The following is a 19,146-nucleotide window of genomic DNA, read 5'->3' as shown; positions in this document are numbered from 1 at the left end:
AGATAATACTCTGGATATCCCTGTTGGTGCTTGAGCCCAAAGTCTGGACATACACCCAAGATATGGAGGCGACGATGTGTTGTGTCGAACTCTGAAATGGGTAAGTGCTTGGGACCCACAAAGTGGAGTTGTAATAAGATTTAGAGTAGGGCGGCGGGTTCCTGCGATAAAGCTCCGTTACTAATAACTCCGAAGAGTGGAAAGACTGGAATGGAATGTAGTGTAATCATTCCGGTCAAGCTTGCTCCATAATTCATCTTGAACCGGCACCGCTAACTCATCATATAGCGAGGAGTTTAATGTTGAGTAATTGAATAAATATTGGTCACCCAGTCAGGAAAAGATTCAATGCCTACTTATATCGAAGATATTGTACAGCGCAGGATGGAAACTTGGTCGTCAAGCCCTTCTCTTTCGTTTTCTTTATATGTTCGTGGACAATTACTGATTCCCCTCCCCCACAAGTATCCATAACACCAGCAGCCCTACCACGCCCGTCCGTCCCCAAACATGGCCTCGAGTCGATAATTGCTGGGGATGGAGTGCGATCTGTGGATGCCAAGGCCGGTATAGAAAATTCATCCATCTATCGTACGGAAACGACATGGCACATGGCACACGAATTGCGCCAGATGAGCGAACGAGACGAAGAGGGCGGAGAGAAGCCCAAAATGCTCGGTGTCGCTTGGGACAACCTCACCGTCACAGGCGTTGGCGGTGACGCAATGTTCAACGAGAACGTTCTCTCCCAGCTTTTCCCCTTCCATAGGCGTGGCAAGGGTAGCAAAACCAGGACTATCATTGGAAGTTCATTTGGATGCGTTAAGCCAGGCGAGATGTTGCTCGTTTTGGGTCGACTTGGAGCGGGCTGCACTACGCTGCTGAACGTAATCGCAAACCATCGCCTCGGCTACGAAGAAGTCACCGGCCAGGTCAGCTATGGAAACATGTCTGCCGTGGAAGCCAGACAATACCGTGGCCAGATTGTTATGAACACGGAGGAGAAGATCTTCTTTCCGACGCTGTCTGTTGACGACACAATCAATTTTGCCGCTCGCATGAAAGTCCCGTATCAACTACCGCCTGGGATTACAACTCATGAGGAATACGTTCAGCTCTACGAGGATTTTCTCTTGCGGTCGGTTGCAATTTCTCATACCGCACGTACTAAGGTTGGGGATGCCTTTATTAGGGGTGTCTGTGGAGGAGAGAGGAGACGTGTCTCAATTCTGGAGTGTCTCACGACGCGTGCTAGCGTCTTTTGTTGGGACAATTCAACAAGAGGCCTTGACGCCAGCACAGCGCTCGAGTGGATCAAGGCTATCAGGGTGATGACAGACCTCCTCGGACTCAGTACTATTGTCACCCTCTACCAGGCGGGAAATGGCATCTACGAACATTTCGATAAGGTTCTACTTCTTGATGACGGCAAGCAAATCTTCTACGGACCTCAAAAGAACGCAGTTCCGTTTATGGAGGGCTTGGGCTTCATGCGCGATTCGGGTTCCAATCGGGGTGATTTCCTAACGGGCGTGACAGTCCCTACTGAGCGTGTCATTTCCCCGGGATATGAGGACAAGTTCCCACGCACAGCCGACGAGATCCGTGCTGCGTATGAGCAGTCCCATATCAAGCCCAGAATGCTGGAAGAGGCCCATAACTACGCGACAACCAAAGAAGCGGCTGACAACACAACCGTATTCAAAGAAATGGTTGCTCGTGAAAAGCACAGGGGTGTGTCAAAAAGGTCCTCCGTCACAACTGGTTTCGTCACTCAAGTAACTGCTGCCATTACCAGGCAGTACCAACTCATGTGGGGTGACAAGGGAACTCTACTTATGAAGCAAGGCGCTACCGTTATCCGGGCCCTCTTGGGTGGTTCTCTCTTTTACTCAGCTCCTGACAATTTTATCGGTTTTTCCCTAAAGGGTGGTGCCCTGTTTTCCTCTATTTTATACAATGCTCTGATAGTCCTATCAGAGGTTACCGACTCGTTCACGGGTCGGCCAATTCTCGCAAAACACCGCTCCTTCGCACTGTATCACCCGGCGGCCATTTGCATCGCCCAGGTTGCTGCCGACCTACCGATCCTATTATTCCAAGTTACGCATTTCGGCCTTGTCCTATATTTCATGGTTGGCCTGAAGAACACAGCCGGGGCGTTCTTTACTTATTTGGTCACCAACTTCATGACTGCCATGTCCGTGACAGCCTTCTTTCGGCTCGTTGGCGCCGCATTCCCTACTTTCGACGCTGCGTCCAAAGTCTCAGGACTGTCGATCGTCGCGTTGTTTGTCTACATGGGATACATGATTATCAAGCCTGAGATGCATCCATGGTTTGTGTGGATCTTCTGGATTAACCCTATGGCGTACGGATTCGAAGCTCTTCTTGGAAACGAATTCTATGGCCAGGTGATTCCATGTTACGGACCCAATCTAATCCCCAGCGGCCCTGGCTACGTGGGCGAAGGAGGCCAATCATGTGCCGGTGTTGTTGTTGCCGCACCTGGCGCGACAAGCCTGACAGGTGATGAATACCTTGCAGCCATGTCCTTTAGCCATAGCCATATATGGCGTAACTTTGGAATAATCTGTGCCTAGTGGGCCCTCTTCGTTGTGCTCACGATCATTTTCACCTCCAGGTGGAGGCTACTTGGAGAAGGAGATCGGAAAATCCTGATTCCTCGAGAACTGCAGCATGGGCCAAAACACCTTTTGCAGGCCCGAGACGAGGAAGCGCAGTCCACAGAGAAGCGTGTCAGTCCCAGCTCTGATGCCTCAGGAGAGAGCTTCGGAGATAATCTGCTCCGCAAGAAGAGAATTTTCACATGGAAGTGCCTGACTTACACCGTCCAAACGGCCGATGGCGACCGTATCCTTCTTGACAATGTTCAAGGATATGTCAAACCCGGTATGCTTGGAGCTCTAATGGGCTCGTCTGGAGCTGGCAAGACGACCTTACTGGACGTTCTCGCACAACGTAAAACCTCGGGGTCGATCCATGGATCCGTCTTAGTGGATGGGCGTCCTCTTCCTGTTTCATTTCAACGTTCCGCTGGTTATGTCGAACAGTAGGACATTCACGAGCCATATGCGACTGTCCGGAAGGCCCTCGAGGTTTCGGCGCGATTGCGCCAACCTCGGGGTACACCCACCGAAGAAAAGCTGCGATATGTGGATACTATTGTTGATCTTCTTGAGCTGAATGACCTTCAGCATACCCTCATTGGTCGGCCTGGAGCTGGCCTCTCGGTGGAGCAACGTAAGCGTCATACTATCGGTGTTGAACTCGTGGCAAAGCCGAGTATTTTAATCTTCCTCGATGAGCCCACGTCAGGGCTTGATGGTCAGGCGGCCTACAATACTGTTCGATTTCTTCGCAAGCTTGCCGAAGCAGGGCAGGCGATCCTTGTCACTATCCACCAACCATCGGCGCAGTTATTTGCGCAATTCGACAAACTCTTATTGTTGGCTGCCGGCAGCAAGACTGTGTACTTTGGGGATATAGGCCAGAATGCGAACACCGTCAAGGAATACTTTGGACACCACGGCGCGCCTTGCCCGCCTGAAGCCAATCCTGCTGAACATATTATTGATGTTGTGTCGGCAAGCGCGAGTGTTGACTGGACCCGGGTCTGGCTGGAGTCCCCGGAACATGAGGAACTGTCCAACGAACTGGACTGCATGGTTGCTGATGCTGGAGGTCGACCTACTACTGCAAACGATGATCCACACGAATTCACCGCTTCGCTCTGGACGCAAACCAAGCTCGTGACGCACCGCATGAATGTCTCCCTCTTCCGGAACACCGAGTACCTCAACAATAAATTTGCCATGCATATCAGCCTAGCGCTGCTAAATGGCTTTACCTTCTGGCAGATTGGAGATGCACTTGCCGATCTACAGCAGAACCTTTTTACTGTGTTCAACTTCATCCTGTTGCTCCAGGTGTCATCTCCCAGCTGCAGCCGCTCTTTATTGACCGCCGGGACATTTTCGAGGCGCGAGAGAAGAAAAGCAAGATGTACCACTGGGCTCCCTTCGTGACTGGTCTTATAGTCTCGGAATTCCCTTACTTGCTTGTCTGTGCGCTGCTGTATTACGTTTGCTGGTACTTTACCAGCGGCCTTCCCACCTCCGCTAGCCATGCTGGAAGCGTCTTTTTCGCTGCAGTAAGCCCGCCCTCCGGGCTTTTGCCCTCCCGGCTTTTGCCCTCCCTGCTTTTCGAACCTGAAATTTAGCTGATTCCCAGATAATGTACGAGTGTCTGTACACGGGCATAGGCCAGATGATCGCCGCTTACACACCGAACGCCGTCTTTGCCTCTCTGGTCAACCCTCTGGTGATTACCACTCTCGTCTCCTTCTGCGGAGTGATGGTACCATATAGCCAAATCGTATCATTTTGGCGATACTGGTAAGTTCCCGCACATACGATGGCGCTGCAAATGATACTGACCGTTTCTACTAGGATGTACTACCTCGACCCCTTCAACTACCTCATGAGCTCTCTGCTGGTGTTCACTACTTGGGACAAGCCCGTGCACTGCCAGCCCGAGGAGTTAGCAGTGTTCGATCCGGCTCCTAATTTGACCTGCGGTGAATACCTCGATGTCTATCAGCGCGGCGCAGGGATAGCCACGAACCTTCTGAACCCTGATGACACCTTCGGATGCCAAGTCTGCCAGTATACTGAAGGCGGAGATTACCTCCGTACACTGAACCTGCAGGAACAATACTACGGATGGAGAAATGCGGGGATTGTCGTTGTATTTGTGGTCGGTATCTACGGGCTCGTGTTCCTTATGATGAAACTCAGGACCAAGGCTACCAAAAAGGCTGAGTCCTAAGGCGCGAAGAAGAAAGGGATGATGGTTGCAATATCCACTAGGCTGTCAATATTGCCTTGCGGTGGAACTACAAAGAGCTTGGAAGATAGTTGGCGACCACTTAGATATGTTACAAGGATATAGAATGGTGTAGATAATAGAGTATAGATAATACAGACAATCTGCTATCATTTTTGCTCCCTCGCTAGGAATATTTAACTGGAAACAGTGAAACATGTTATTCATTTTGGGGAGGCGGTGAATGATATGGAGGATGATACAGTACTTTATGTCACCGCTCACTAGCCTGCTCCGACAGCGCATCGCAGGGCGCCAGAACACTCTCGTCAGATATATCGCGGTAATGACTTGGTGATTCTTGTCCGCGGGCTAGGCTCTACCACCCCCCCCCCCCCCCCCACAAGAAACGAGAATTATAGATAAAACCAAAGTATCCAGTTTTGTCTCAGCCAGTCTACTGTATCGCACAGGCGAGCGACAATTTATGGCTGAGGATCTGTTGGTGATCGTTGCTGCTTTTTTCTCCCGGGCCTCGCTAAAATATATCATGGCTCACGTGCTTCGCATTCTTTTCTCCAGCATTGGTTCCAAACCTAGATTCGAAGTCATACGCCCTAAATAAACAACCATGTACATGCACGGCTTCGTTTATTCCTCCAGTTATTTACTCATCATATCCATTTGTCATATTATAGGCGCTAAACTACGGCGGTATAACTAAAATGACATTTAGTAGTCGTAAAGCTCCATCAAAAGGTTCACGGGGAGTGCTAGTTGCGCAGCGGTCCATCTTCACTTCTTGGGTGTACAGTAGCCAAAAATTAAATCAGACTGGCAAGATTGAAAACCCAGTTACCACAGAGGAATTTTGGCTGTATTGACATAGTCAATCTTCTCTTTGTAACCCTCAACACGGGGAAATGTTGTGCCAAAGAGTCGATCCCAAACCCGAGACTGCTTGCCATAATTATGGCTGCGTCTCCAACCATTGCGGTGATGAAGATCGTGGTCTTCAATGACAAGCTCCATATCAAACATTCTTAGCAGCCGAGTCGTAGGATTCACTGCGGTGGCTTCAACACGCAGTCCACTGTGTCCGAGCAGCTCCGTGAAAATGACATATTGCTGGCAGATCCACCAATCATAGAAGGTGATAGGAAAGCCAAGAAGGTTCATGCTGCCGAAAGCCATGAGGAGGATGACCATAATATCAAAAGTCTCCTGTACAGTATCCGCATAGCCAGCCAACAGAGGATTCGGATGTTTAGTGAGGTGGTGCGTGCGATGGAACCTCCAGAGCCTGATGTTTTCGTGCATCAGACGATGGTACCAATAGTACCAGAAGTCGAGTATGATCGCATAAGCGGCAATTGTAAAAGGAAGCCACATCCATTGAATCGACAAAGGGCCCTGGTCGACTCGATAGGCGAATATAGTAGCTACCATCGGCCGGAAAGCGATTGCAGAAAGAAGAGACTCGAGAGTTTTCCAGACGCCAACATCTGGAACGCCATCACGCTCATGCTTATCGCCGTCAAAGAAGCCATATCGTTGACCTACACGGCGGAGTACGTGAAGCTGATGGACGCCAATAGCCTTTAAAGATAGACTATATAGCGCATATGCAGCAGTTGTTGACAAGTTGCGATGAAAATAACCGATGTATGCCTGATGAATGGCGAGTGGGACTGAAGCGTGGATGAGAATCCAAACGTGAAACTGCCACTCTGGAGCATATGGGACCATGTCTGCTTTTCGATGTACTGGAACTCTTTTGTCCAAGTCGACATGATGAACGCCGAGCGATTCCAGGAGCCAGTGGCCTATATGCCAATGCTTTCGGTCCCACCCGCGCCAGCTCGATTTGATCGAATCACGAGAACTCCGTGTAGAAGGGGCCACGATGTTGTTAAGCCCTGAGGTTGTTGACCTCACAATGAGAACAAGATATCGAACAGATCCAGAGATCCAACTCATGCTTCTTATATATGCGCCCTTGGACAGGGTTCACAGCACGTGAAAGGCAGTGCTCAACAAATTAAAAGTTGAGGTTGCCTTTCTCCAACATCCTTTAGAGGTATCCTGTGCGATCTGAATGATCGTCGCTTCATGGATAGGCCCACTGCCTTCACAAGTATCCCAAGGGGGCTCATGATCCACAGTCTGAACTTGTGATAATCACATGCGTAGCGCAACGTGAAGATATATTCGTGTGCTGCTCTGTAGTATCCCGAAGCGTCATTAAGCAGATTAGTATATCTTTGAGTATCGAAGGAATGTCGATCAATCGAGGTGCTGTCCTGTTCGAATATGGGATGCTGGCGCCTAAGGCTTGATCCAGGCCCTCCCTGGACTAAATATGCCAACCTGGAGTTTTTAGGATATAGTCCATCTAGTCATGGTGATCCTTTGCACTATGTTGATCTGACTGCTTCATCCTGAAGAATGGTCATGGGTGTGGAGGGATCTCAACGCAGGGGGGATAAATCACATGCCCAGATGCGGGAAGATCACTAATAGGCGGCTTAGATGTAGGGTAAACTCCAACTTCATTCAGCTTGCTGAGCCCGCCGACGGTTAGTCCGCCTGACTCCAATCTAGCACCACTGGAAACCGCTAGGTAGACGGTTCTCCTGGTGATTAAAAATTTTGTTAAAAAAAGCCAAGGGAGTTCGTTCCTTAGTCCGCTGTATTACTGAGCCGCTACTAGTCTTGAGTTGCAATGGAAGAAATTTACTATTCATCATCACAGTGAATATACTCGCAATGTTCTTTGACCGAAAGAGGCTGAGAGAACAAGAACAAGGACCGTCGCCATGACCTGAGTTTCTAGGTTAGATCCCCTCCCCAGCATCCACCGCATCGCTCCTATTACAAAACAAAGCCATCATTGTGTCACCGTAGATAAAGCAAAGGGAAGAAAGATGGGACCCTTGCGAAAAGAACACCGCGAGAAGCCTCCAAATAGTTCCTAGCGACCCATAAACGCAGAGATAGATAGCATGAAAACCCAGCCGGCCCTCTATAATACCCGTGACAGATTCCCGCTGAGGGTAGACGGACATTAGACGGATATTAGGGGACATAAGGTGGACATTAGCCGGATATAGTGGGCGGAGGGAGCTGTGGAAACAATGGACTACTCGGAGTATATTGATCACTAATCATCTCCGCATCGGGGGGTGGGGTGGGAGTCTATTTTAAGTTTAGGGAACTAGGTCCCAGCCTGCGGCCCACTTGACGTCTCTTTGTCATCGGCATTGCTACTAACTAGCGAACCCCAAGAAACTACCCGGTTCTACCATGACAGACATACATCAACTACATGGGAGGTATAATATACGCATCCTGAATCGGCTCTCTGCGATAATATGGAATTCAGAGCCCAGTTACTGTACCCCATAACATGCCTCGGAAGTAAGGGAAATTGGAACGCAGTGTGAGGTAGCTTCCGCAGAAGTTGAGCTACTGTTCACCTTCATCCGCAGTGGAGAAGTCTAGACATAGTATTCAGTATCATTCTGCATACGTCATTAAGAGGGGTAGGACGAGTCCGGAGACAATACTTGTGCCTTAGGGGAATGTACCGGGCTCTATTCCTTACGGGAATTGATGCAGACCTTGCAATATATAAAGCGCCCGGCGTCCCGGCCAAATAATGGGCGCAATCCACGCGGTCACAGGGAGCAATTTCCTCCAGGACTTTTTAAAGAAAGGCCCTACACGTCATATCGCCCAACAGTATCATTCTGACAATCTACGGTGGGAAGATGGCGCTTCTGAGCAAAGTAGGCACAAGCATCCTCCTCCAATTCACCTGATTTATGGATAACATCCTACTGCCATGAGACGGATCCGTTTTCGGGACGTCGACTTTCAAGTACCTGCCAACTACGGAAGATAATTGATTTGGCTGATGGTCGTCACAGGCTTGTTGCACTATACCACCCGTAAAAGCGGAGTACACACCCATTGGAACTTATGAAACCTTGGGGGATTTGAAAACATGTATGCTCCCCGCGTCCCGCGTTAAAAGCTGGAAGGGTGGCCAAAGCCAACTACGTCAGACAAAACCGGCCCTGTCGACGCCACCGCTGCGATCCTTATTGTATACGACATCTTCGGTTTTTGCCCACAGATCCTCCAGAGCGCTGACCTGCTCGCGCAAGCGACCAATGCCCAAGTCTACATGCCCGACTTCTTGAAGGGGGAGGTTGCAGATCATTCATGGGTACCGCCCGATACAGAGGAGAAGATGAAGGCCTTCAGTGCCTTTATTCAGGGTCCAGCGTCTATGTCGAGCGCTTTATGCGAGATTCCAGCGGTCTTGAACGATGCTGCGGAGAGAAGTGGCGGTAGGATCACGAAATAGGCCGCGCTGAGCTTCTGTTGGGGTTACAAGGTAATTCTTCTGCTCCAGATTGCATTGACATCTCTTGGGCTTGTACTTTGTTTATGTCGGGCAACAAAACTAAATCTCTCTCCTGATAGGTTGTTGCAAGCCAATCCGGCGCCAAAACCCCATTCGTTGCTGCAGCTGGAGCACACCCATCCTTCATGTCTCCTGATGATGCGACTACCATTACGATTCCTTTTTGTATCCTTCCATCGAAGGATGAGGACTAGGACATATGCAGTAGTTTCGCGGACAAACTCAAAGTGGACAAAAACGTCGAGACTTTCACAGACATGGCTCACGGGTGGATGGCTGCGCGGTAAGTTGAGATCTGTCTGGATATAATCAACACCCATCGTATGCTGAACTTTGATTGCAGAGCCGATTTGAGCGATCCGCACTGCAAGGCAGAGTTTGAGAGGGGCTAAAATGTGGCCGGCTCCTTCCTGAAGAAGTACTTGTCACAGGATAGGTGACTCAGAAGTGCTTTAAAGACGTCGTTGGATTTGGCAGGGTCGTCTGTGCATAACCAAAGAACTATGCTTCATCACTCGTTAATGAAAATATGTTCAACACTTTCAATATTGTCTTCATTTGCAGAGATTACGCGCTCTAAGTAGCAACAGTCTAAGGGTTCTGGGGATGCCGCTATGGGCTGGAAATAAGGGTAATATATCCTGGATAGAAGCATGATTTCTCCATGAGATAAGACGAAGAGATCTGGAAACGATGGATTCGCTCTACTCATGGATACAGAGACTAGAATTCTGCGGGTGGAAAATATCGTCGGAAGGCTTGACGCACGAGTTACGTTGTACATTCTATTTGGCACTGATGAGGTCATGCAGTTGTCGCACGGACCTTATCTCTCTAGTGTGCCACTCATACTGCTCGAGGTTGATAACAAAAAAAAGCTTGACTGCATAAGGACAGGAACACAAACAGGGAAAAGACGTTATATATATTAAGCGGATGTAAAAACCCATTAGACCTCTGTCGCCCCGTTCACAGAGGCACGGCCCTTTTGGGAAATGGCCCTCCGGATCTCCTGGTTGTCGAGACCGACCATCCCCTTCACTAGGCCGTCGAATATCTTTCTCCATCCCACGGCGTTCAGGAACCAAACCGCCCACGCGTTAGTGCCCTTCCATATGTAATTGCCATTTCTGAGTTCGGAAGATCGGGACAGTATTTGGTCGACGACCTGTCTAGCGAAGCTCTCCGGCGACATGCCTTTCTGGGCATGGTTTCGACTTCTCTCCCTAGTCCGCTCCAGCACATCGCTGTAAAGACTCCCCGGTATAAAAGAGATGTTATCCGGAGACATGAGCTTAGTGGAAACTTCACCCATGAATAACGTCACAACTTTGATGCCCAGAGGCTCCAGCTCAATTCGGAGGGTGTCCGTATAAGTGGCCACGGCCGCTTTCGATGCATTATATGCAGATGAAAATATAAACGGCAGACGAGCGAGCACTGATGCTGTGTTGATGATCATAGGTATGTGTTTGGTTCCGTTGGATGATAGCAGAAGTGGAGTAAATGCTTTGACCATGTCGAACAAACCGAACACGTTGGTATCAAACATGCGGCGGATGCAAGTAGCATCTGCTTCAATTGCTGGGGCTTCATACACTAGCGAGAAAAAAATTTTGTAAGTAGGTTTTTAGGAGCATATTGGACCAGCAGCGAAATAGTGACTGCGCCAAAGAGCAAGGTGGTATGTACTCATCCCAGCGTTATTGAATAACATGTCCAATTTACCGCCCGTCCTATGCACTATCTCATCTTTCAAGACACCAATGCTCTCTGCCTTCGTAACATCAAGATCAAAGGTCTCAATTCCCTTCTCTTCCAGAGTAGAGAGAGATTTGGTGGACCGGGCTGTTGCGAAAACACGCCATCCGCGGGTTGCAAATCCTAGGGCAATATGATGTCCCACCCCGCCAGAGGAACATCTACATCGGATGAACTCATCAGCACAGGAGCCTCGAACATGTTCGGTACCGATTGTTCCCGGACCTACCCCGTGATGAGAACAGAAGGTTTTGCCATAATGTATGACACTCGTGTTGTTCTTGGACAGTATGGGTTCGGCGTTTAGTGAAGTACAATATCAGTCTGCAGGATTCTGCTGAAGAAAGGGTGAACTGCTATCCATGGATGTTATTGAGACAGCTGAAGGCTTCCTTTATATGGTCTTGTCAACTTCATATAGGATGCTTTCGGGTCCGGATACCGAACCTTATTAAGCAAGTGACGGGTTGTTCACTAATCATCAGCGACTAACTTAAATCGGTTACGACCCAGGGAGGTATTCCCTTAAATAAGGGATCAACCAACCTGAAGTAACCATAAGGTTTAGCGGATACAGAAGGCACGTGAATGTGCTATCTAAGGATATCTTTTCGTTTGGAATACGGCTTTCTGGTAAATGAATTAGATAATTGTTGTAGTTTCTGCTCTGGAAGTGAATAAGTTTCTTTTATTATATGGAGAGTATACTCGGGAGGCAAATCGATCTGCATCTTTTCTGCTAACTCCTAATTACAACGGGATCCCTTAGCTATTCTAAATCTTTTCTTGGTTGGTAGGATTCTCGTAGATACCTCGAAGCTACTAAGCAGAAAGAGCGCGTTGGAGTGCTCAAGGATAAGAGGAGAGTGGACGGGGGGTTAAGATCAGCCCCCGCGCCTCGACCAGCGAACTGTATGGCTTTATTGTTCCGTGTTACCGAAGGGACACGCCATTGCTGCTAGCATACAAAGGCTTCCCTAACAGCCATGGCCCTCCGATCGGTGCCTGACCCCCCTTATCCTATCTTTATAGCCCCGTGTTGTGAAGTGCGTATCTAAACAATATACGCAGTTAGCGCCTTCATTAGCGCTCCCATTTATTTCTCCTTGAATTTACGGTGGAATCAGGACAGCACTTGCAACAGGCCGTTTGCGTGCACGGGGAGCATCGTTGCCTTCCGAATATGATGTGGCCTTCTAATGTAACACTAAAGACCAGCCTGTCTTCATGCTCAATATACTTCAGTTCTACGTTCAAGCGCAATGTCCAAACATTTGGTCGGACACACATGCAGTGGGGCCTGTCTTCGAAGAATATGGGAGTTGTATTTCCGACTGACTGCCAGGATTTAATCAACAAAAATCAAACTAGCTGTTTCCAGGAGAGTGCTGGGAGATTACTAGGTAATTTGCGCTACATTATTCAAAGGCTACTAAGTCTCTTGAGTATAGTGAACTTTGGGTCATGCTCTTAGAATTGACTAATACTGATGACTTGACATTGGACAAGCGGTCGTAATAAGCTTGGGATATTCTCCAGACCCTCAGACCGCCAGATAACATGAGTAACCTTGAGCCCTAGACTTAACTTCCAGTGTAGAGCTCCTCAAATCGATGCTTTCTTCTTGGCTTCCAATCTCACAGCGACAGAGGCCACACAGCTTCGGTCCAAGATGAAGTTGTTCCATCTAACGGGGTAGCGCTTCTTCATCGACTCCTCAACCTTCACCGGATCGTCCCATTTCTGCAGGTCCTCCTCAAACGCCATAATGTAGTCTTTCGTCATCTGGATCAGATAAGGACCGTCCACCTGTGATGCCCTTTTATGTCCTGGGATAACTATGCTCGGCTTCAGCTGTGCAATCTGATCCAGGGCATCCAACCAATGCCTCCGCTTTTCGGCTGAATTGGCCTCGGCACAATGCTGAAAGCAGTCGCCGTATACAATATCCCCGGCGACCACAAGATCCGAATCGGGCACATATAGAAAGAAAGAATAGTTCGTGTCCGAGAAGGTCACGTCCTTGCCAAAGAAGCTGTGGCCATCAATGGAAAATTCACCGCTCGTCGGAAGGCATTCAGAGACAAACTGTCCAGCCGGTATCTGGCCATTAGGAAACATGGCTTTCCAAAAGTCGATTCCTTCTTTGGTCAGAGTCCCCCTTATTCCTTGGACAACAAAAGTCGTCGCCACGCATTTAGCCTCGGGGAAGTCTTCTAGAAGAATAGGATTGCCGAAGAAATGGTCCCCGTGGGCGTGAGTGGTGTAAATATATTTGAGTTTCTTCCCCGGAGCGGTCTTCTTCACCCAGTCAGACAGGCCTCGTGCAAGCTCAACTGTCGTAGGAGTGTCGACAAGGACTGCTGATGTCGGTCCCTGAATAAGCGTGCAGCAAATTGGTGACCACAGTTGTTTCGACGGTTCTTCGAGGCCGGTTACCGCCTGAATCGCTGGCGCAACGTAGACATCGACTTGTAGGGGACTAGGCATTGTTGCGCATAGATGATATGTTGTGGAGTCAGCAATCGCCCGGACGGATGCGACATATTTATTTCTCTTCGCTAGAGCCAAGTGATGATGTTTCCGTGGCGTTGGTATGTTTTCAGAAATGAAAATGCTCACTGGCGGGCATTGATTACTTGTCAAGATTACTGAATATTCCGGATCACTAATCAGGGCTGGGCTATGTTTTCCAGCTTCAACCAACACAGCTATCCACGTCGGACATAAAGTGTGGGGAAAAGATTATGGAGAAGTGGTGTTGCGGGCGGGATCAGTAATCGCATTGAACTGGTTGAGCGTCCAGTACCACACATCGTCCCCCAGGATTTCTAATCCCGCCTTGATGGACGACATGAAAACATTTTTTTGGAGCTATTATACTTTACTTTGTCCTGTTTCTTGTACCCATCCTACACAGCTGGTGTAATAGTGGTCCTGGAAGCCCAACATGCCTATAAAGCGGCATCATCCTCCGCCCGCTCCAGTAGATACCTATATTGACAGATAGTCGCGACGTAAAAACCCCTCCATATAAGCCATTATCATTATGCCTCGTCGAGATGTTGAATTTGAATCCTCTGACCACCTCACCCTCCGAGGTTGGCCATTTTCCCCCTTCTCCTTTAGCGGAAAATTGCCATGTCTGGTCATGGCGCATGGATTTGGAGCCCATAAAGAAATGGGCCTAGGTAAATTCGCGGAGTACTTCTCATCAAACCTACCTATCGTCATCCTAGCCTACGACAATCGCTGCATCGGCGCCAGCGATGGCGAACCAAGATGTGAAATCATTCCTTCTTTGCAAATTAATGACTATTCGGACGCTATCACGTTTGCGCAATCTCTACCAGAAGTCAACCCTGACAAAATTGCCATTTGGGGCAGTTCATATAGCGGAGGTCATGTCCTCACCGTTGGCGCCATTGATCGTCGAGTTAAGGCGGTTATCAGTCAAGTGTGAGTCTTTTTTTACCCTCATATCTATTGTCCAGCTTTTGGATAAAGTCTTAACTTTTGTACATGCACAGGCCCTTAGTCAGTGGGTGGGAAACCTTTCACCGTATAAACAGGTCGGATTTGATACCAAGACTGAATAAATTATTTGAAAACGGTCAGCCTGCAGTTCTCTAGCACGCATCAAATGTCAACGAGCCCAGTTTTGTCCTGCTGACAGGCTCAAAACGTGGGATGTAGATCGCCATGCTCGTGCCAATGGAAAGGAGCCGGCTCGGGTGCCTGTTGTGGACAAGGATCCTCACGCCTTCTCTGTCCTTCCTTCAGAAGATAGCTATATCGGATACAGCGCAGCCATACCAGCAGGATGGAAGAATGACGTGACGCTGAAGAGGTATGCATGCTGATTGTGCCTGTTGTCTTTTGGGTAACTCTTGCGGTGATACGAAGGCTAACCGTGCAAAAGCCTTGAGGCATTCCGGGCATACGAACCTGTAGCCTTCATCGGCCGTATCTCCCCTACTCCATTGTTGATGGTCGTGGCAGATGCAGATGTTGTCACGACTACTGACCTTGCTCTTGATGCGTTTGCGCAGGCCAAGGAGCCGAAACAATTGCATTTGCTCCCAGGAGGGCACTTTGGCCCATATGACGGGCATCTATTTGATGAAAATGCTCCAGTACAGGCCAAGTTCCTGGAAAGCTATCTTCTTAAATAGGAAGGGGAATCTATGTCGGTTCATTCCTCATTCCCTGTCATCACTCTATGTGCATTGTGCTGCCAACGAAGTATTCTGTTTGTAAACAATGTTCGGTTTTCTGTTAAAAACAATTTTACTTACTCTCTCGAAGTTTATGGCGAAGGATGAGGACCTTCTAGTCAGGGATAGGATATTGTTTTCCAATTCTCTTAAATTGAATTAGTTTACGAACGATCATGTGCAAGGTAGGTGGGTACCAGGCTAGTAGCGACCAGAACTCAGGTATATGATCGAGTACATGAATGTCATTAATGGAATTGTTAGATAAAGCTACTGCTTTTTGCCGCTGTCTTTCTATACTCATTATATGCTTATATCTGAAATAACTGTTTTCCTGGATAGATAGATCATATTTACATATTTACGGTAGGATCTTGAAGGAGAGTACCTAGGTACCTAGGTATGTATCGGTATGGTGTATAAATCCCTGAAATTGTAGAGACAAACGACAGCTAGTCTTACCACCCACTGCAAGCCACCACGTAACACGGAAATCCAAAGGTCGTGAGCAAAGCTTTGTACAACAATGTAACCATCGACCACTGTTCAGGATGGTTTTGACGAGAACTTGAGAGTTCAAAGTAGAGAGGGTACATGTGCCCTGCTATGCTTGACCGGGCGGTTGAGTCTTGCCCACTCCTTCTCCTGGTCGGAACCCGCCAGTGGGGGATACATCCCATTGATTTTCCACTGCTGGCGCAAAGCATCCACGACGAAATATTCCCAGTCCAGGCCTTTGGCTTTGAATCGTTCGAGGATCAGGTCAAACTTCCTCAAGAAGTCCCACCTGTCGGTTTCGGTTTTGAAAGTGCGCGCGATATGCACAATGCTGATGTTCACGAAGTTTGGCCGACTCTCTCCACCAACAAGCATGTCGGTCGGCCCCATTTCGAAGAATTGAACATTGACAAAGAAGGCCGGCAAGCCCGCGTCGGTGTATAGTCGGGTAATATCTTTTGCCAAATCCACTTTGTCCTGCTCGGATAAGGCACCTTGAGAGTATTTAAAGCTCCAGACCGGCATTTCGAAGAGGGTTAAAGTGTAGGTGAAAGTCGTGTGGTTGTGATTCCGACGTGATTCCAGGGTTATTTGAAAAGCAAAGAGATCAGAAACCCGGTGACAGAACGCCTATGTCACTGAACCAGCAGAACGTGATGCATCGGTCAGTATTAGTGATCGCAAGGTGGGATATGATATTGATTAATGATCACGCTTGTGTTGCATGCGGATATTCCGTTGGTATTGAGCCTATAATGGTACTGGTTGACACCGTATGAGAAGTATAGCACGTTTGCTGCCGTCAGTAATCGAACAATTAAATAGACCAGCCAGATTTATGTCGATCATTATGAAGAGGTTTACATCACTCACAAATTACCGCTTCGCAAGAGGTTTATCTGTTTTGTTGAGCTGTAGCTCGAATGGATCTTTCTCAGAATAGACCGATCCAGGGGCAACGAGGCAACCATGAATACTGTACAATATTAATCCCAAAGTGGCCGATGGGATCGTCCGATGAGAAGTAGCGGAAGATTTCTACATGGTTGCCAGCAGGGACATCCCTGGGATTGTTTCTATTACTTCCGAGTATAGCAACAACAAACATTGACTCCGGCAACTCCGGAAAATCATTGATAACCAGAAAACGTTAAGCTCATCGTGCAGACCGTTTGACATGGACGGTCCAACGATTACTACTAGACTTCGGATATTTACTCCTCAGTGTTTTGCGACGGCCGTTGCATGCTAGTTGAGAGGTTGGGCCAGTTCGTCAGCAGACTAGAGAATTATCATAATATTGTCATAATACAATAAGCCTTTTTTCGTAATGCATTCATCAGACCCGTTATCCTACATTATTCATGCAAATCTCGCCTTCGAAACCCTGCCATCGGTCCCAGGCATATTCTATATTCACGGATCCCCGACGAAATTATTCAACTATCAGCGTCGGCTCCTCCCGTATATCAATTACCCACATAAAAATTAAGCTACTCTCGTTAACCGAGCAGGGCCGCCCTGGAACGTTGACCCCCGGGTAACATGAATTTGGTGGATCGGTTTATTATCGATGCCAACTCGCAAGGTCGGAAGAGACCGATGCAACAATCACTGACTAGGGGGATCTGATTCTCTCGCTGTTATGATAATGTGAAGCCTTGGCCTATTTCAGATTACTTCTCCACTGCCCCCACTTGAATTGCTGGGGCAGACTTACCCCACACACCCGCTGATAGTCAGTCGGGCTGATCAATAATCCACGTTACAAAGCTCTACTGACCTTTGACATTATTCTGGCGGTCTTCTGACTCCCTCCACGTCACCGTCAATTCACCCATTATGTCGATCGGCACAGATCCTGGAATTCTTTGTCAACTGCTACTCCAATTGAAGCTACAACAACAGCTGCTGTATCTCTGTTTTTAATCACAATTTACATAGTAGTCCTGGGTTCACTGGAATGTCCTGTCTGGGTATGTCTAGCCGCCTACATCTTATTCTGGACAGGTCACCAAGGCGGTGGTCTAGACCTAATCGGTGGGCGTGCGGGGCTCCGCTTACCGCTTCTTAATGCGAGATTACAACCGCAATTGACTCCTAACACTTGAGGAGTAGAGTCAAGAACAAGTTGCCTGCGCTCAGGTTTCTGCGCCAAGACAAAGCTAAGGGGACAATAGAGGGAGTCGCTACCTTCCGTTGGGGACTTATTTGATATTGCTTCAGAGTCTTTGTTGAGGCGGTAATTAGACATAGATGTTACCCGAGGATCGGATCCCCAGTTCAGGTTCGGAGCCTCGCGCGCCAGAGGGGATGGGGGACGGCCAAGGGCAGAGTTACAAAGGGGTGCCCCTACAGATGTCAGGGGTGCCTCTAGCAATCCCCGAACTAAAGTAGTTGGTAAGTTCAGGGATAGTGGATCGGCCGCAGAAGAATTGCGCCGCGCCGGTCTACGACATCGGCCTAGAATGATCTGAATTCGATACCTGGTCCCCACCAACGCTGGCTTAACTCAGTCCTTAATTCACTCGGCCGTTAACAGGAGGACTTAACTGTTGCCGTGTCGTTACCAATCCAATACTGTGTTCCCGTTTCCAGTTGATTATAATCGTCTTCTTTTGCCCCCGGCCACGATAAGTTCGTCTCGCACTGAATCCGTCTCTTCAGACATACCACTAGATATCTTCGCTCCTTCCCGACACAGCAAAATGGTAACTTCTAGAATCCCGCTCAACTTGATACCAAAAGACTTCCCGGAAGACCAACCTGTCTTCATGCTCAGTCTTCTACAGTGGAACGAGCAAGCGGAATATCCCGAAGGAAGCCCACATCCGCCCTGCAGTGGTCAAGAGGCCTGGATTGGGAGATTCGATAGAGAAATCAGCAAAATTGCAAGAGGGATTGGAAACTTTGAATGGGTATATCAAGGTTTACCTGTCTCAAGGGTTATTGGAAGTGAAAAATGGGATTTTGTGGCGTTGGTGAAATTTGCGAACATTGGGACGTTTCGCAACACTATCGGCAGTGACACCTTCGCACCAGCTGTGTTGGAACACCGTGATGCTGCCCTCAAGAACTGGAAGTTGCTTTTCTTCACTTCGCCCAGATCAAACTCCCATGAAGATCGTAAGTGGGAACCTGAATCGTTGCGAAAATATGCAAATGCTAACTGCCATCTGCGGGGAAGGCGAATACCGACCCCAAAGATTTTGCTTGGTCGGTAATTTATAGCAATAAAATCCAGCCGTTACCAACTTCTTCTACTCGAGGCATCCCGTGGTTACAAATCGTCGCGGCGTATTGATTCACTGGTTAGCACCGCGCTTGTCGGTGAGGGGACATTGAAGAGTTGCAGGCAAGGCAGAAACGCTTCCCATACGAAACCGA

General features: G+C 48.5%; 6 protein-coding genes across 6 annotated transcripts; 3 read left to right on the top strand and 3 right to left on the bottom strand.

Annotated features, from left to right (window-relative positions):
- Nucleotides 1–671: 671 nt before the first annotated feature.
- On the top strand, nt 672–4,851 carry ATEG_07960 (uncharacterized protein; the record flags this gene model as incomplete). The annotated part of the gene is made up of 6 exons (XM_001216581.1): nt 672–2,414; nt 2,604–3,017; nt 3,078–3,950; nt 4,025–4,174; nt 4,255–4,418; nt 4,473–4,851. 6 exons carry the CDS (start codon nt 672–674, stop codon nt 4,849–4,851), a joined length of 3,723 nt encoding a protein of 1,240 aa, XP_001216581.1.
- An 852-nt stretch (nt 4,852–5,703) lies between these two features.
- ATEG_07959 (sterol desaturase family protein) lies at nt 5,704–6,641 on the bottom strand (the record flags this gene model as incomplete). The annotated part of the gene is made up of 2 exons (XM_001216580.1): nt 5,704–6,407; nt 6,491–6,641. 2 exons carry the CDS (start codon nt 6,639–6,641, stop codon nt 5,704–5,706), a joined length of 855 nt encoding a protein of 284 aa, XP_001216580.1.
- Nucleotides 6,642–10,232: 3,591 nt separating this feature from the next.
- On the bottom strand, nt 10,233–11,302 carry ATEG_07958 (uncharacterized protein; the record flags this gene model as incomplete). The annotated part of the gene is made up of 3 exons (XM_001216579.1): nt 10,233–10,882; nt 11,012–11,205; nt 11,274–11,302. 3 exons carry the CDS (start codon nt 11,300–11,302, stop codon nt 10,233–10,235), a joined length of 873 nt encoding a protein of 290 aa, XP_001216579.1.
- A 1,347-nt stretch (nt 11,303–12,649) lies between these two features.
- Nucleotides 12,650–13,534, bottom strand: ATEG_07957 (MBL fold metallo-hydrolase; the record flags this gene model as incomplete). The annotated part of the gene is made up of 1 exon (XM_001216578.1): nt 12,650–13,534. One exon carries the CDS (start codon nt 13,532–13,534, stop codon nt 12,650–12,652), a length of 885 nt encoding a protein of 294 aa, XP_001216578.1.
- Nucleotides 13,535–14,093: 559 nt separating this feature from the next.
- Nucleotides 14,094–16,203, top strand: ATEG_07956 (alpha/beta hydrolase; the record flags this gene model as incomplete). The annotated part of the gene is made up of 7 exons (XM_001216577.1): nt 14,094–14,503; nt 14,575–14,585; nt 14,741–14,894; nt 14,967–15,191; nt 15,425–15,446; nt 15,604–15,627; nt 15,994–16,203. 7 exons carry the CDS (start codon nt 14,094–14,096, stop codon nt 16,201–16,203), a joined length of 1,056 nt encoding a protein of 351 aa, XP_001216577.1.
- Nucleotides 16,204–18,467: 2,264 nt separating this feature from the next.
- ATEG_07955 (uncharacterized protein) lies at nt 18,468–18,990 on the top strand (the record flags this gene model as incomplete). The annotated part of the gene is made up of 2 exons (XM_001216576.1): nt 18,468–18,885; nt 18,947–18,990. The coding sequence occupies 2 exons, from the start codon at nt 18,468–18,470 to the stop codon at nt 18,988–18,990; spliced, it is 462 nt and encodes a 153-aa protein (XP_001216576.1).
- Nucleotides 18,991–19,146: the final 156 nt, after the last annotated feature.

This window comes from Aspergillus terreus, genomic scaffold (assembly GCF_000149615.1).
Source record: "Aspergillus terreus NIH2624 scaffold_11 genomic scaffold, whole genome shotgun sequence".
Taxonomy (NCBI): domain Eukaryota; kingdom Fungi; phylum Ascomycota; class Eurotiomycetes; order Eurotiales; family Aspergillaceae; genus Aspergillus; species Aspergillus terreus.
This window is presented reverse-complemented; position numbering and strand designations above follow the sequence as displayed.